Source organism: Poecilia reticulata, chromosome 3, assembly GCF_904066995.2.
Source record: "Poecilia reticulata chromosome 3, P_reticulata-male-v2, whole genome shotgun sequence".
Taxonomy (NCBI): domain Eukaryota; kingdom Metazoa; phylum Chordata; class Actinopteri; order Cyprinodontiformes; family Poeciliidae; genus Poecilia; species Poecilia reticulata.
The window spans coordinates 26237015-26256139 of NC_088832.1; the positions used below are offsets into that span (position 1 = coordinate 26237015).

At 38.7% G+C, this 19125-nt stretch overlaps 1 protein-coding gene across 3 annotated transcripts in view; it reads left to right on the top strand.

Annotated features, from left to right (window-relative positions):
• LOC103462611 (AT-rich interactive domain-containing protein 3B) overlaps positions 1-19125 on the top strand; it is a 62297-nt gene that overhangs the window by 35445 nt on the left and 7727 nt on the right. For all 3 annotated transcript variants that reach the window (XM_008405510.3, XM_008405509.3, XM_081605370.1), the window contains exons 5-6: positions 15466-15649; positions 17437-17696. In XM_008405510.3, the coding sequence (XP_008403732.1) occupies positions 15466-15649; positions 17437-17696 (444 nt within the window). The remainder of the gene's footprint in view (positions 1-15465; positions 15650-17436; positions 17697-19125) is intronic.

The window sequence follows — 19125 nt, forward strand, 5'->3', positions numbered from 1 at the left end:
CCAACTGCCTTTCAGCGCTGTCCACTCGAGATGATTAATGGCCACAGACTGTGATGGACAGAGCCAAAGAGAGAGGCTCCTGTTCATTGAAATCACCAGTCAAGAACAGAAGGGTGTGGGGAGGGGAATAAATACAACAGTTCCTCCTTTTCCTCTAGCTATGAAAAAACCTTTGCATGTCACCGTTTAGAAGGGCAAGTGATTTCTCTTCCTTTTTATTTATATTTATGTATTTACTGTATAGATTCAGCTTGAGTTTTGTAAAGCTCTGACCTGCAGATACCATTTAAATCCATTTTTATTTCTTTTTTAAGAAATCAGAAATAACACACTTGTCTACTGGCTGAATACATGGAAAAAAAATTATGGTCGTAATTTAAATTCACAATCAAAGAAGAAAATTCTCAAAAACACCCAAAAGTTGCTGAAATGTGTCTCTACATCAGTGAAAATCAAAACGACTGAAAAACACTTCAGGTTACGAAAAAAAGAGGCATCTGTCCAAATGAAATGAAACCAAAAATAATGAAAGGAAATGTAATTTACTCACAAGATTCCCTCGACTTTTTTTCGCAGGATTCATTCTGAATAAATGCCAGTAGTTTTGTTAAAATAAAAACTACTGGTATTAATATTTGAGATTATAAAAATGGAAACTGATATATTTTGTATTTTATTGGTTAAAAAGCTTATTTATTGGTTGTAACTAAAGTAGATAAAACAACCATTTTCATAATGAATCATTATTTATATTGGAACAGTCAGCAACACTATGTGTGTGAGCAAGAGAGCAGTCAGCGTTACACAGCTCTGCAGCTAATGGAGGGTTTCCACTATTATTTCAGCACAAACTCAAAAGGTTACAGAGTTGGCATTTTAAACTGTCTTTAATATCTTTATTTGTTGGTTAGCACTGTTAGGGTGAGGGTATAATAATGCTTTCTGTGAGACAGAGAATCAGATTCTCCAAAAGGAAAAAGAAAAAGCAATTTTGCTATAATTATTTCAGTTTCCATTTATCTGCTGACATCTCACTCCACGTTGTGTCAGACTGAATGAAAAGGCAACATGCTGCTGAAGGAAATTCAGTTTCCTTTGTAAAGCTTTTTACAACCGTTTCGTGTTTCCTCTGACTTCATTTTTAAACACCTATACTGACACTGAAAATAGCTGGCTGAGTCTTCTTCCTGCAGTTTCTACTCCTGCTCTAAAGAATGTCATTGTCCTGACAGAGCTTATGTTTGGAGAGGTCACTGGTTGGAGAAGGACCAGATTTCTTTCGCTTCCAACTAGCTAATTTACAGTCGGAGCTGTTCGACTGCAACATTGTCAGTTTCTACTCATAGAGTGATTTTTAAATTTTTTTAAATTAATTTTATTTGAAAAAATGCCTACATATATCATACAGTTTTACTTTAACTGTTGGGAAGTTAAATTTAGGTCAGTTTCACACTCAAAATGGGTTTAAAGTTAGCTCTGAGGTCAGGCCAACGTCAATTTTTAATTTAATTTACTGTCAAACTCGGAGGTAATCAAAACATTTTTACATTTAATTTCTAGTTGCATTTTCTGCAGCGTTTTACACTAACCAGGTTCAAGCACCATCGCTCTGCATATACATGTAAAAAACACTATTGAGTTAAATGGGTGAAATTAGTTTAAAAAAATAAAACACAAAACATTTTTTTTCTGAGGTGCTAGGAGATCTGGGTTTGTTCAATTTTTTAAATCATTAGCAGAATTTGTATGTTTGAGCTTGAGCTCTTGCTTGGTCTAGGAAATGCTTTAGGAAACATGCGAAAATAGCTGGAAAAATGATGAGTGATGACAAAGATAAATGATTAAGGTTGTGAGAAATGTAAGATCTCCTTGTTTCTCTGATCAAGGTTGCAAAAATGACAAATTATGTTTCTTGAAAATGAGAAGGGTTTCTTTTTGTCTAGAATGAAAATGATGTGTGTTGGTTAACTTATGCTATGCACAGTCTGAAAAACAAAATAAAACTCATTAAGGACAAATGAACATAAATCTTCCTTTGCCAATTTTCCAATATTAAAAAAGAAAATAAAAAACTTTAGTCTAGATTTAGCTTTTTGTTGCAGCTGTGATGGGATTTGTAGTGTGGGAAAAGTGGCTTCCCAGCAGGACATTAGAGGAAGTTCCCCAACTGTAACCCAGAGACCCAGAGCTCTGTCCACACCAATTACACCATGAATGGGCTCGGGGGGGATCCATGTATGCATTATATTACTCCCCTGGTCAGCCTCACACTGGTGCTCGTAACAGGCAGGCCTTCTGTACAAACACCACACCACAATGGGAACATTCGCTGGCTCTTTGATATGGCCTCATTTTTCTTTAGTTAACACCCCACAACTTCTGGAAAGTGGCAGCACCTGGTTGACAATAAAAGCACAAGGTATTGTGAGTATATTTTAGATGAAGTGTTGGTTTTTCATTTAAAAAAGGTTTTCTATTGCAGAGACATTCATTTGATTGATTAGAGACAGCTATTGGATGGATCCAGTATTGTTCCATAAAGATAATCCTGGTAAGCACGGTTTACTCAGAGTGAAGCAATAAAATGTAAGACAATTTTTCCTCTCTTCTTGTCTTGTGTCTCCAGCCCCTTCCTCTTCTACCCCCTCCGAATGCTGCTTTCCTCTCTGTTTATTGTGCTACAGTTACAACCAGTGAAACTTGATAACACCATGGGGGATAAGGGTGGAGGGCTGCACTGCGGCCTGCTTGGTCAGGTTCGGGGGGTGGGGGTGACTGGATTAAAGGGCCTCCTGTCCTACACAGCATGATTAATGATCTCTAAATAAGTGGGGTCCAGCGCTTTTGATAGGGAACCCTTGACGGACAGCAGACAAGGGAGAGGCCGTTGTGTGTCTTAATGTGTGAAAAGAGAGAAAACGGAGAATAAGGGATGAAGAGGGCAGACATGGAAACCACAGGAGGAGACAAGGGCAGACAGGGTGCCAGGGTGACTGAGCAGAGGTTAAAGGAGACATCAGCCAGTCTGAGCAGAAACGAGGCCTTGCGCTTTCATTTCCCTTTCAAGGCACTTTGTCAGGAGGCTGAAGCTGCCTGAGCTCTCCAGTCAGACAGTAAGACAATCAGGCAAACATTAGAAAACCAGAAGTTGGAGCACAGAGGTCCGACTTTCAGGAAAGGGTGGCAACCTTAATGATACACCGACGCCAGCCACAGCTTTTTAATCATTGCTCCATGGAAAACTCCAAAAAAGAGGCAAAACTTCTCTTTTGAACACATCCTCCCCCAGCATTTGCGATCAAACATGTTGCGGCTTCCATCTTGATATATTTGGGCGCTGACATTATCTTTAACTCTGTGGCACTCCACCCAGTGGCTGGCAAATTACAGCCCCGTCTTTGTGGAGCTTACATCTTCAGGGTTGCGCTCTTCCTTCAAAACAAAAGGAAATAGCAGTTTTCCTGATGGTTTTGTTTTTATGCTTGGGTTTGGGGGGAGGTTAAATGGAAATCTTAAGACCTTATTTTCTGTTTCTTTCTAGCCAAGGCTGCTCTTTATGTCCTTTCCTGTGCTTCCCAGCCCCCAACCCCATGCACCTCCTTGCTATTTCCTTTTTCATTTGGGAAGACATTTCAACATGCACAGATTGCCTCAGTGCTGTCGATCTTTAATTACGGCTGTAATGCACAAAGATTTGAGAACTTAAGCTGCGGAGCTGAAAGATCCCTTATCGCCATGCTCTGCAGAGAGGAGAACGGCAAACGGATACTTGCATGCAGCAACATCATAATAACACCTTATTAGTTAATTGTCCTCTTTTATTCATTGTGCAGTATATTTGCAAGCAATCTTAGAAGATCTTCAAGAAGTTGTGTTATTGGAGGCTTTCAGAAGCTTATTTCCCCAGGACCCCCCCTCTGATCAACAAATTCCCAAACTTCTGCTATCTCTGCATATCTGCATGTCTTGCTTCTCCATCTGTGTCCTGTGTGTGCTCTTAAAGCAATGTTTCCTGCCCTCCACACCCCGGTGATGGATGGTATGAAATGCATTACAGCCCCCAGAGGAGCCCTACACCAATACAATGGCCCTGAGCTCACTTCCAGTGCGGACTCTGCAACGACGCTCCATGAGCCGCACAGACACCAAGATGTGAGTGCAAAGGGGCCTAATGGAAAACGAGGGCCCAAGTGGATGTGAAGCACAGATGCTACAATCTCTGCCAGTGACATTTATGTTGATGTGTTGTTGTTGTTTTTTTATTAATTTTTTTGTTTGTTTAACAGTCTGTCAAGTGGATATCCTGTTGTTCTTGAAGTAGTCTCTAGATATTGTAGTATACAATCTCCCACAATGCAGGCTTCCACGTTTTTTTGTTTTGTTTGAGGTTTTATTTTTAAAAATAAGATCTTAATATAATGATAGACTTCTTTTATACTTGCCCCTGTCCATTAAATGCCCTAAAAGACAAATGCCTAACACAGTGTCATGGATTCCAGAAGCCAAAAGTAATTTGCATTGATGCGAGTTAAAATTTCCTGGATGGCTGTGTAACCCCCCACACGCTTTCCTTTGTTTAAATATATTTGTCTTTCTCCTCGACGTATAGCTGCAGATGTCTCTCTTGTATTGATCACTGCTCCAAATAAAGCTGATGGCTTTATTTGTCAATCTGGGTGGTTATTGACTGAAGCAGTTAGCCGTTTTATGAAGCTTGCTTTAAAGGACCGACATGTCTCTTTCCTGTGTTGCCTTTAAAACTTGTAAACTACCACCAGTGTTGGCAAACTGTGTTAGATTCCTATACGTGTATTTTTCTGTTTGACTTCACAGTTACATTCATCTACGTGCAAGATTGTGTTATTCTCTCTGGCTTTAGGTGATTTCTTTTTTTTTTTTTTGTTTTGGAGTTTTTTAAATTGGAAAAAAATCTGCAGCTACTGCCAGAGTTCCTCCCTTGATAGTCTATTGTTATGTTGCTGTCACATAAGCATTCTCGACATTTTCTGCTCCATCATCAAAGACTGCTGTTTACAGGGTCAGGCTAAAGGGCTATTTTTCTCTCTAAATTTTCCATTGCATGTAAATATGGAGCAGAGGTCGTCTTTTATGTTTCTGAGAAACCAGGTGTTTTGAAAATCTAAACTTATCCATATAAACACACCAAAACAATGAGTGAAACAGACCGTCATTGCTCTTTGGTTTTGTTTAAATTTGTTGGTTTTTTTTTTTTTTTTGTCTCGTCTGCTGAAAACTAGGATTGCACAACATGAGGAAAACATGTTGCGTGTGATCATATTGGTGAATGTTGCAATAATGATGTGACTTGGGATGAATTGACAAATGACTAAAGTACTAACATTTGTCTGCTTTGAGTTCATAGCAAACACTGACTCAAAAACAATACATCTATACAGCTACTTGGAGGTATGGGGGGAATAAAAATGAAATTTTGGTTTCACATCAATGTTTCTTGAGACTGAAAGATTTTAGGCTGCGTTAAACAAATATATTACATATATAGAGAGCCTGACTGCTAGGTATTTGAATAATTAGGCAACTAATGTTGCATACCAGGAAGTTGTTTGTGATATTCTTATTGCATGCAGTAATATTGCAAAAATGAGCAACTTGCATTGTATTATGCAACCCTACTGAAAAGAGAAGAGAAAACTGTACCTAAGGTACCTATTTACGTCTCTCTGTTTGAATCGAGCAAAAAGGAATCACAAGATTATCCCTGGTTATATGTAGGAAAGATAAATAAAACCTAATAAAACCATACAGTAGGATCTTTTTCCCTCACCCTCCTATAATTAAATCAGATTACAGTTTCTAGTTTTAATGTGTAATATCAAAACTTTCTTTCTACTTGTTAAACTTTTTTTTCTTGATTTCGTTTGAGAAATTGTCACTTTTTTAATTTCAGAATTTTACACACGTGGATACATTACATTTTGTGTCTAAACACATTATGAACTCAAATTTGAAATTCACCCTTGAATTTATGCCAAGACAAAACCTCAAAACACTCTGCTTCTTTGTGCAACATAATGGAAAGAAATCAGAGAATTATGGACTGCAGCACAATATTTATTGAACCACATTGACCATCGCAATGTCAGTGTCCATACTTTTTTCAAATACAAAGGACTGTTTGGATTTGGTTGGATATATTTAAAGTGCCATGCAGGCAATAATATGTTTGGCCAGTTGAAGGGTCTCTGATTGCTCTTGCACATCATGGATACTGTAATTTTTATTGTCTGAGTTACTAAGCCTCACAAAAAATTGTAATGATGACAAAAGAAAAGAGGCAAGAAAATGTGTTTTAAGCACCATTAACATCTGCACTCAGAGAAGATTAAGTTATTACTTCAAAAGCGAGACCAAAAGCCAGATCACAGTTTTCAAAAAGCCACAGAGACAACAACCTTGATTTCTGATGACATGTCCTGTGAAACTAAAATTGAAGTGTTTGACCTTAATGACCTCTGTTAGATTTGTTTGCAGTCTGTGGGTATTACTGCGGTATGGACCGGTGCGCTTCACAACATAGGCAAGATTGTATTGAAGCAATATTACTACTGAACACAAGCCCAAAGTTAAATGTTCCAAATAAATGTCTTGAAAATAGATTGTTTCTGTTGGTTAACTACACATAAAAAACCCCAGAGGCAGGAGAATATTTTATGGAGGTAGGCATTACCCATTATTTGTAGGTTCCCTTTCTTCATCCAAATACAGCACCTGCAATTTGTTGCAAAATTTCTTTTCAGTGCTTCTCTGGACTTTCTCCTGAGATAATTGGTCTAATGAAAATACTCTACAACTTGTTTGTGTAGCTGTTTGTGTCTGATTACACTTTGGCCATCCTTCAGAATGTCCATCCAGCCATGCATTCACCCATCCATCTCTCATTTGGCTCCATACCCTCTGCTGCTGATTGGGGTCCTGTCAGTTGATCTGCCGGGTCTCAGGGGACTGACAGGACTTGGGTTACAGTTGGAGAGGCCATCTCACTTTTCGTGCCATCCAACCTTTTCAATTCCCCTTCCCCCCTATTTCACCAGGTGACCCATCGTTATGACCCATGGAGAAGGAGTCATATTTCTCCCTTTCTTTCTCATTTTTGTGCAACTCCTGACATCTAGCACTATTTTTAAAGTACTTGGAAAACCTGTCAAGGTTTCACTGCTCGCAGCATTAAAAAATGGAAAACAAATCTATCGTCTTTATGGGTAAGAACGATTTACTGCAAAATTGCAACGGAAAAGCTTCTAATCATGCAATTCAGTTGCTAATGGTGTCATTGTGTGCAGCCTGACAGGCTTCCCAATGATTCGACTAGACACAGTGAGATTTGCAGCAGCTGACCTTTGTTTGGAGCCTCGCCAGTTTTTCTCTCCTTTACACCGCACAAGACAGCTCTTTTATTTACTGGCTGCTGGCTCGCTGTAATAACTCCCAGAAAGAAACTCCCTGACTCATCACTCAGTTGAACAATTCACTTTTAGATTCTTTGCCAACAGCAATTTTTAGGATTAATGTCGGCTCATTGTTAAAACTCCATTAGAGCTTTCTCATTACGAGGTTTAAGCTGTGGCACAAGAAGGCTTTGTTTGGTTCTCCTTTTGTAGACAGTAACTTAGTCAAGAAATCTGTCTACTACTTATTCAATTTATTGATTATTCAAATCATCTAAATTAGTGCTGCACAAAGTCAGTTTTAAGATTGTAATAACTATGTAGATTACAAATTAACTAGCATTTTCTGTGAAGTCTTACTTATTTAAGTGTCAATTTTTGTATTTTTTACAACAGGCTAAAGTTTAGAAGTAGATTTGCAATTGTGCTCTAGGTCATTCCTTTCTTGTATTAGTGAAAGAGGAATGACAAGTTTCTCCTTCAGGATTTTTTTCTGTGGTTTCTACAAATACAGAAAGTTGTCCAGGCCTTGAAGAAAAGCAGAAAAGCCATCATAGACCACAGACACCATCATGATTTCCTGATTGGTGCGATATTCCAAATTAGATTTATTTTTTTTTGTCAATCCACAAAATACATCCCCAAAGTGGATAAAGTCACACATACTTTTCAAAGCTCTGTATCGTGACATGGAAACACCGCAGGCTGCTTGAAATCATCAATACTTTAACAACTGTCACGCTGAAACACTTCCTTGTTTAATGAAGTCATCTGAAAATCTGCGACACAATTCACAGCATAAATCACAGGTATCTCATTTGTCCACCGAAATTGAATATTTTCCGCATGACTAATGAGCATGAGCATGTTTATTAACTGCAAATATGGATTTTAAGATCAATTCTTTTTTTCCTCCGCTGTGCAGAGATGAACTCTGTCGCACTCAGACATTATAAATCACTTACAAAACATTTTCTGTGGCTCATGTGTTAAAAGTCTGTCACAAACTTGTTGAAAAGCCTATATGGTCCTTTATTTTCTTCACTTCTAAGTCATTTTTGCACAGCTGAATTAGTTCGATCTAATAAACCCGCACATACAAAAAGTTGCACATTGATTCTGTCTCCATTAAGGAGCTCTGCAATGGAAAATGGAGCAGAGTAAAACTGTTAAATGGAACCACGTCCTGGAAAGTGAGCTTTTTTGTTGTAACATTAATACATATGTTGTTCATTTTCACAACAGTGGACAAACCTGGTAACTTTATTTCTAAGAATTATGTAAATTATTATTATTATTATTTTTTTAATGCATTCAATTCAGTTATTATTGTCCATGTATGCAGTCAGAAGACTCCAGTGTTGACCTTTATTTGGAGAGATGTCAGATTTTCTTAGTTTTTATTTATTTTATTTTTTTTCACACCCTGAAAGACAGCTCTTTTATTTACCGTCTGCCTGCTCAGTGTAATAACTGGCCCTCTCTTTAGTAAATACAGCTTCCTCCATTATTGACTGTTTACCGTTTTCCTCCTTAGTATTGGCCTTGTTGACACAACTTGAAGAGAAGAATCTGTTGGATTTTATTCCTGAAAGAAAGTCCGACTGGCGCTGAAATGAATGAATTTATTGATTGATAAAATAGAGAGATATTGCAAAGTGCTTGGGTATAAAACAATATTTGTCTTTGTGAAGTAATCTGACATCTTGCTCCAATACTTCACTAATGAAGGAAACTATGCTGCTTTATAATACCTTTATAATTCACATGTATCTATGCACATAGCTTTAACATTTCTGGGGTTGTTAAACCTGTTTGACTTGCCCAAATGCACATAAAGGTCATTAGGTAAAGGAGTTGCTCTTTTTTTCTTTTTTTAGGGTTTATCTCAGTGTGGATCATATTCAACCATCGACACGTTTCATGCTTTTTTTTTTTCCTCTCGTCAGTAGTTCCTCTTTCCATTTACCTACCTTTCTGCCTGTGTTAGTAAAGATTTTTTGAACATATTGACATGACAGGAGCCCTCTATCTCACACAGCCAGATCTGTGGAGATTATTGACTGGCTTATATTGAAGAATTTAAGAGAAGGCAGTCCCTCACCTCTGTATGTCGCTGTGTGTGTGTTAACCAGCTGTAGCTTTAAATCATGCTCAGAATAGCAATGTATCTATATAGTGTTACATTACATTTAACTTCCCTTATGTGGAGGGGTGGATATCTTAACACATGATATGAATTGGGTTGTCATTCAAGTGGTGGCTCTGCCTGCACTAAAGATAGCAAATTCCAAGCACTCAAAGCTTTTTTACCTTTTATGTCCTCGACCGTGCATTAAAAATAAAACAAACATCCCCCGGCATACAGCAGGGTCCTGACAATATGGTGGCCCGACATAAGAACGTATAAACTTAACAGCCGGGGTCTGCATGCATAAAGTAAACTCCCAGCATGTGGAAACCAGACGCTCCTCTCTTCTGTTGGCGTCTCTGTGTTTGATGTTAAAGAATTTGGACGGTTGTCAGTGGATATTCGCTTGAAATCAACCAATAATTTTGTGAATATTTTTGCCTTTTATTATGAAGAATGAAAGTTTATTAATCTTTAACATTTTCTCTTATTGACAGCAGAACAATGGGATAGATATGACGTTTTAAAATAATTGTCTTTGATTGCAGAGGAAAGCTAGCATTAAGAGCAATGATGTCAAGATAAATATAGCAGTATTTTTACTTTTTTGGTCAAAAATTAAAGATGTATACAAGTTATGTGATGAGAAAGTCAGGAGAATTACTGATGGCAGTAATGTGGAGACTTAAGAAACCAACTCTTTTAGGTAACAGTAACAAATATTTCTGGACAATTAATTGCCCCAGAAGTTATTGCTATGAACTGTAATATTGTCAGTTTGAGAATATTTTCAAGTAATATACTATTGGCATAGTAATGCAAGTACACATTCTTGGCGATCAATAAACTTTAAAATATAATCAGCATTTAACACTGGAACAGAAAAAATATTTTAAATACCCAAAATAAATAAAAAGAGCAACAAAAATAGGGGGAAAAAATGAATTAGGAAGTTTTTGTCAACACAAATTGCTCAACACAAATCACTAGTTGAGACCGAAACACCAGACTGAATAATTTTGTCATCCAGTTTTTAGTAGAACTTCCCACGTAACGTACTCGTAATGGCAATAACATAGAGTATGTTATTGCCATTACGTACTCTACATTAGCATTCATGTGTGGTAGTACCATATATGGATATATTTTCCATGGAAACCAATGTGATCTAGTCATATTTCATACTTTTAACTTATTTATTTTTTATTTAAATGCCTTTTACAAGTGTATTGGGAATGTCCTGACTGTAATACAGTTTGAAATAACAGCAGCGGGTTTAGTGGTTGGTTCTGCTGTCATACAAAGCACCCTGCATTGCCTTGTTGCTGAAAATGTGCTATATAAGTAAAATTACCTTTACCTGTAGTATCAATCCCAGAGACTGACACAATTTGTATGTAAAAAATGTTGCAAACTTCAAACCTTCTCTCATCAATTGGATTTGTAAAAGAATGTGAATGTCGACATAATTACAGTTGGGTTTGATCTACTTGTTGATGTCGTGATTGGGGTAGCGAGGAAGACGAGGAGGAAGGTGTGGATGGGTGGTGGGGTGTCGGTGCTCTTAAAGACTCAGACGCTGCCATGAGGCCAGGGGCTGTTTGTGTTGGCTGACACCTTCCTTACAGCCATAATCCAGTCTTTCTCCAGCTGGCTAACTACTACACCTCCCCCTTCCTTTTCCTTCATCTGTCCTTCTTTTCCTTATAAAGGCAGCAGAGGGACACATTTTACCCCATTTTTTTTCCTTTGTGTTATCTATTTCCATATGTTTTTTGTAAGATTTTTGTCTTGATTATGACGTAAAAAAATATTGAGTCTCTCAATGAGCAAGCAGCAAGGGATGATTTTTGTTTTCTTCACTATTTTTTATTTTTTGTTGTTGTTGCTCTTCACAGTAGATGGCAGTGAAACCTCACACCGGCCACCACTCTCATTCAGTAAAAAATTCATTTCCTGTGTGTTGGCCGCTGTAAGGCTGTCGCCCCGTCTCATAATTATTTAAAGAATGCCCATCAAGGGAAGTCAGCAATATTTAATTTACCACCACTGGCGTCAGGGACGCCCAATTGATTTATTACAGAGTCCATTTTGATGTGAACAGCTGTTTCCAGCTAAAAATAGGGCAAGGGTCAGATGAAATGACCTTGCTTTTGATGGGCTCACTGTATAACATTTGTTTTAGTCAAACAAGCAGCTTTTTTGTTTAGTTTTCTTGTGTACTGATAATTTGCTCCATTCTCTGATTGACAGAACGGGTTTACATCTGGTTACATGTTTTACTGTGAGTTTTTCAGAGACAAAAATTCATTATATAATGCAGTTTGCAGGCATACATCATCGGGTGAAGGTATTGATCATTCTCACACCCACACACTTCCAAATATGAATCCTTCAAAGGGGCTGCTGCCTGCTTTCTTCCTGAAGGCCAACCTTTTGAAGATCAGCCGTGTGGCTCTGGTGCTCGCTGTGGACATTTGAGGAAGGACTTAGGGAGTGGTTCAGGGGCCCTCAGCCTTGGCACTTCCCACCAGAGCGACCTCTAACCCCTGGTGCCATTAATCACTAGGCTCCTGATGGTCCTGTCCCTGGGGGAAAATCAGTCCGGGGCAAAGGATGATGGGAGGTGAGGCCTGCAGCCAATTACAGATTGGCTCAGAGCGAAGCGGCTGGTCAAATCAGTGCTTCACAGAGAGATGAAGTATCCAGCAGTTTGCCGTCCAGAAGCCTCGATGATCATATTGTATCTCCGACTTTCTCAACAGCATTTGGCAATACGCTTTATGTGTGAATAAAAACAGCCATTTAGAGCAGCTATGGGGCAGAGGTGGTGTGTTGTACTGATCAAAAGACATGTTTTGGGCTGCTCTAATTAGAGCTGGATGTCTCCAGGGTTTGAAACAGCAGATGTTGGACAGCAAAGCCAGGCGGTGCACTGGCTCTTTCAAACACGGGAAGTCTCTCCCTAATTGACCAAGTGTTGTGAATATGATTTTTGTTCAGTTATGATATTATTGTAACTGCTTTCCTGAGGGCTTTCATGTGAGGTAATCAGAATTTGAAATGTGAAACTTAAACCATTTTAGATATAAAGATGCAGTAGCTGACCATACTCACACTGCAAGCTTTGTTCTGTTTTGCATAAAATATGAAACATTTTGAGTTTCCCTATGGCTACAGCCGCTACACAGAATCAGATTTTGATTTGACAGCAGATGGTGACAAAGGCACAAACGTGAATTAAAAGCTAACTAACTGCTGGCCTGTCACTCTGGGACCAGTGCTCCTGTGTCTCATTTGTTGTTCTGTCATTGTTCACGAGCGGGCCAGTATGAAAACATGGCTTCCTGCTGACCTGCAGTTTAATTCACACATCAATAACCCCTGGCTGATCTCTGACCCCTGTAGTTGTACTAATTGTTTAATGCAGGATTGATGTCCAACGCTGCATTAGATAACTGACAAAGCACTTGCAGCTTGAAGCTGGGTTTGTTCTGGAAATTTTGCTTGTTCCCAAAAGCAAAAAGTGTTGTTTTTTTTCTGTGTGTGTCACCTGTCTCGCTTCCTTGGCCACTGATGAAGCAAATTGTTCAAAAGATGATGGCATTACCAGATGAAAAGATTTATTGTGACGTTGATTCCACATTAACACAGTTTCTAAATATCATTTGCTTTCAAACCATTATTTTGCTGCTGAATTTTACCAAATTTAATTCACTAACAACAAAACTATGTTGACATATCCATATAATAGCGTAAAATTGTTTTAAGTTAATTTCGTAATTAAAAAACAACTTGTTGTTACTCAACAATAACATATTTTCTGAATATAAGCAACATCCCATTTGATTACTATGTTTCCATAACAATATTGTTCTTAAGTGGTATTTATTTGGATAAAGAAATGACCACAAACTTAATTATATTTTATTGAAATGTAACGTGACAGACCCAACAGGAAGTAGCAGAAAAAAAGAGGCATGATTTCAAAGGTTTTTAGAAATAAAAATCTGAAAAGTGTGGTGTGCACTTGAGCAACCTCCAAGAAAAAAAAAAGAACACAGTGGACACGTCATGTAGAAAAATTGTGAAGATTATGATGTGGTTAGGGTCAATTCACTATCTGAAAATGAGGGGAAAAAGTAAACTTACCAAGATATGCATGCCCAATTAAACTGACAGGCCAGGCAAGAAGAGAGTTAATCAGAGAAACGGGTAAAAGGTTCATGGTTTCTAAGAAGGTGCTTTAATCAGATGAGAACAAATTTGAACCTTCTAGACTACATGCAAAACATTTCATCAAGCATTAATTCTGCCTACCACCCTAAACAAAATATCCCAACAGTAAAACATACATTGTGATACTGCAAGGAAACTTATTAGAGGCAGCAAACGAATGAGATAGGAGTGGGCATTCACCTTTTTGCATGGATGTAGTGGCCTAGTCAAAGCCCATTCATAAATTTGGCAATGGCTGAAGTGTAATCTTCATAAATGGTCTCTTTTATATGTGACTGATCTGTGGAGATCAGAATTGTGGAGGGAAGAAATCTGCCTCTACATATGCTAAGCTAGTTGTGCAATTTCCTCAAAAATACTGGATTTGCTGCAAGAAGTGTTTCTGCAGATTTTTTACTTTGACTGGGGGCTGATTATAAGGCCAGGTCCATTTTGTGGGAAATTTGAAAACTATGCATCCATTTTCCTCCACTTCCTAGCTAAGCACTACATTGCATTGGTAAATCATATAAGATCCAAATAAAATACATTGAAGTTTGTGTTTGTAATACAGAACATTGCAAAAAAGTTTAATCACTCTGCATACTTATTTACTTTTTTTTTTTTAAATTTGCACCTTCATTTTCCTGTTTGTGTTTGAATGATTAAACTCCTTTAACTCTTCTCAAATGCATCCAACACACCTCCTAACTAGAAATCAGCTTGTCTCCCAGACACTGGCATTGACTAAGGCATGTTCAGAGGGTCAGAGTCGCTTTCCTGATCTTCACTCCACAGGACCATGTGCTCACCTTGGCCTCTTGCACATGGCTTAAAGACATGTTACTAACTTAAGAAAATGAATCAGGGCTAATCTGTATGGTCCGATCACGCTGCTATTTTATAAAGTCATTAATGAGCCCAGGTTAAGAGCAGTCCAAGGAGGGGCTAAAGGATTGGTTGGCATTACCTATGAGGGCAAATCTGCACATCTCCATGCACCGGGTCCGGCACTTACACAGAGGGGTGTGGATTTACTCTGCGCAATCCTCTAAATGAGCTTCATTATACCAGCCTATCCTGGAGCCCACATCCCTTCCTCCCCACTGGTTCTTAAGGATTATTAGGTTGTCACAATCCCCAGTCCCCTCCTCCCATTTAATGCTTACACTATTGCCCATTGCACTTTGATTTGATACCGTCACATATGGGAAGCCGCCGGTGCTCCTCCCTCCTCCGCCTTCACCTCGTTTTCCCACTGCACACGTTCCCTGCGAGCTTCACTGCAGATAAGCTGCTCACAAGATTAATGCATCTGTATCAAAAGTCTCGAGCAGCTTTGCTTTGTGTTGTTTGTGAATCCCCTTTTCCAGGTCAAGCCAGATTGCCTTAACGGAGCTAATTTGTTTTCAAGCCAATTTTAATGGATGTGCGGGGCAGCCAGCTCACCACTCTCGTCTTGTCATCATCCTAGTAGCACTTAGATCAGGATTTAGAGGTCAAAAATAATCCTAGGTGTTTTAGCATTGATTGTTTGACGAGCTAATGGCAGGATTCTTCTTGTTCTGGCATTCTGTCTGCAGAAAAAGCCTAGATGGCTCCTAAACCAGTCACCGTTCCTCAAGACATTCTAAATCACATAAATAATTGATACTGTATTGATGTACCTCGTTTATATATATTCTGTAGGAACCCCGGTCAATCGCATTCCCATCATGGCCAAGCAGGTCCTGGATCTGTACATGCTCTACAAGCTGGTAACGGAGAAAGGCGGCCTTGTGGAGGTTATCAACAAGAAGATCTGGAGAGAAATCACCAAGGGACTCAACCTGCCCACATCCATCACCAGCGCTGCTTTCACTCTGCGCACACAGTAAGTCTTTGTCTGTTTGGAAAGGAAACAAATTACTTTCATCTGCTGGAACTAAGTTAAGAACGTCAAGCGAGTAACCTTCAAACTGGAAGCAAACACCTTTCCCATGTATGCGTGCAGTATTAAGGTGCGCTCACGTGTGACGCATGTCTTTTAGATGAGATCTCCTCCCGTTTTAATCAGTGCAGCTGTCTTTACAGACAACAAAGGGAACCATGCTTTGGCTGGGTTAATTGATGGTCGTGTGCAAAGCTGAGGAACAGCTCTGTTTACACCCTGCTGAAGTAAATGTGCGTTTGTACACACATATGGGAAAATAATCTCCTGTCTTTGTGTTTATTTGGACCTTCATGACATTACATCACACCCAAAGCTCATTGATCTGTGTGATCTATCGATGTTATTTGGGTCAGAGTACGAAGCGACTAAGGTGGGGTTGGACTGACACATTTAGCCAAGACTAAACCTCCTGCTTTTTATGGAAGCCCATCAGTAGAAGTAACACCTCTTTATCTTCTTACACTTTAAGAAATATGATGTATATTTTTATGTTGACAGGTTCTTATATAGTATTGCTCACCTACTTTACATGATAGAAACTGCTGCTCTTGCCCTCCTTCCTTTATGGGATGGAAAACATAATAGAGCATAAATCTAGAGCTGCAGTGATGTGATCCAAGTATGTTTCCAGCTCAGCCTGTCAAACGACATTATTGTTCCAGGTGTTGCTATAAATTCAGACGTTCTGGAAAATAAAATCACACTTCATCAGAAACAGAGTTAAGTGCATATGGGAATGGAATTAGGGAAGAAAAAAGCTAATGTAAGTTTTCAAAATTTGATAACCAACCAACTATGCTGGATATATTTTGGATATGTTGTTTAATTTGGATAATCAAATAAGAAGAGTAGAAAAACATGCTGATACCCTTCAAACGTTCCCGTGTTTTGCCACTTTATGGCCACAAACTTTGGTTTAATCTCTAACAAACGTCAAACTTTTGATCTGCATGCAAAATCCTCTGTGTCCAAATTAATTATCTCACCACATTATCCTGAGTGTCCTTAGTTCCATCATGCTATGTAGATGCTTTTATTCAGCCAGAACAAGGAAATAGTTTAGATTTGATGAGAAGATGGGTTTAGCTACAATAAGATGGTTTAGATCAAAGTATTTTCACTTTTTAGAATGGGATAGTCAAAGTCCTGAGCTAAATCCACTTAGTAATCTGCTGTAAGACTTCAAAATCTATGGTTGTGTGCTTTAAATGTAAAAGAGAAAGGGCAAACATTTCAATTTCTAGATGTCCAAAGCTGGTAGAGAAACACTCCATAAGAATTGCAGCTGATATGTTTGAAAAAGATGACTCTATAAAGCTGAATGAGTGGGAGTATTTATTACTTAATGTTGGTCGTACACAATGTGTAACTTTTGAAGTTTGCGTTTCTTGTGTTACAAAAACGTGCAAAAAAGTTAAAAACATCTAAATATTTCCTGCTGGCTGTATTTCTTAAGAAGAAAAATGGCTTCACCTAATGAGACGTGTTGCTTCAGCTGCAAAGCAACATTATTCCAGACATACACTTGGGAAAGTTAATTTAAAGAAAAATGCATTATTCTCATACTGGGCAAACAAAGCTCTATATGCTCACAAAAACACATTCTTTAAATAAAAACCATACTTGCGCTCCAAACACATTACACACATGAGTGCATTTTTCACATGCTTGATTTTGATGGAAGGCTTTCTCTCAGTCGAACAATAACTTTGCATTTTCTTGTGAAGGTACATGAAATACCTGTACCCGTACGAGTGCGAGAGGAAAGGCCTCAGCTCCCCGGGCGAGCTGCAAGCCGCCATCGACAGTAACCGACGCGAGGGCCGTCGTCCCAGCTACAGCAGCAGCCTCTTCCGCTTCTCGCCTTCTCCAAGCACGGCTCCCCACATCCTCTCACCTCCCAAGATGCATCTGGCAGGCCTTGGCGCCGGGACCTCGGTCGCCCTCAATGGCCTGCAGGCTTCTCCAGGTCCCTCTCTGAAGAAAGGTCAGCGCTTTCAACTTGCACAGAATAATGTTATTTAAGTTCTAGAACATGACAAATTTGGTTCAACTTCTGTAATATGAATATGGAAAACTTAAGAAAAAGGTTTGAAAGTAAAGTGCTTAAGTTTTTTCCACTTTAAAATACACATGATTCCAAACAGTTTTTAATGGTGCTGGAAGATGCAAATCAATTATGACTTTATAGGTGGGGTAAATTACTACTTGGGAGAGTTTAGCTGCTTTGATGTGGAAAAAATGGCTCAAGTCTGTCTTGTACCAAGATGCTTATTGATGGAACAATACTGCCCTCTATCGCTGTGTTTGATAACTGCATCTTGCACATATAGTCCTTCACATAGTTGCAAAAATCCTTGATTCTTTTCTTACTCTGGTGTTGGAATTTCAGCCTTTTGAATCTTTTCACAGTTTCATTGCCAAATTTGGACATCACACCTCTGCCACCGTTATGATATAGGTTTTCTGTGTTTGGCATCATTCTCCTGTTGAGCAGCCTGATTACTGTCTAATCTCTTGATCTCTGTCTTTATACTGAGAACCTCAGTGGAGCTCCTCGACTGTAAAACAAGCTCAGATCATGACCTCCTAATATAACTATCCTGTGGTGCTTATGTACTCTTTGATTTTTGCCAAAGATGGTGCTTTTTGTTGTTCAACCCTTCATAAAAAGCCACTCATTATTATTATTATTATTATTATTATTATTATTATTATGTTCCAGTTGTACCGGTTTTTTTTTTTTTTTACTTTAGTTTTTACATATCAACTAGCTCCAATAGAGTCTTTTGTTGTTGTTGACACTTCTCTGAGCATTTCTGAGTCTGATCCTGATGTAAATTTGTGAGAAAATCTGCTCTTGAAAAGATTCTTAAGCTCATCAAACTACCAAAATTAATCAAATTCATAATGTTACTTTACCTACCGCTATAAGACAAAATATGTGAACATTGTCACATTTCAGCTGTTCTCTATACTGCATCACCCTGTAAACATGTGTGTACATTTTTACTGTTTGAATGCGACTGTCGGAGCAAGTTCATGTCATCCATCCAGGTGTTTAAGAGCCCATCGCGAACCTTTTCTGCCCAAGGCTACTGGGAGCCCCCTCCTATTTAATGATAAATAACATGTTTCCCACACGGGGGAGGCCACTTTATGAACTTTGAAGCTTGTGTTTCACATTAAGAGGACTCCTGCTGATAACTGTCATTATGCTGTTGTTTTATCTGATGTGGCTTAGCCTTGGTTGGAATGTGAGGTGTTGACCTCTAGCAGTGTCTTTGGTTTGACTTGAGTAATGAGCTGTTCAAGTTCTTTACTTTAAGTGGTCATGTATGATGAGTATTTGAGCTTCTGTAATAGCTGTCGGGCTCTGTGTGACATAAACCAGTGCAGAATTGTCTTATGCTCAT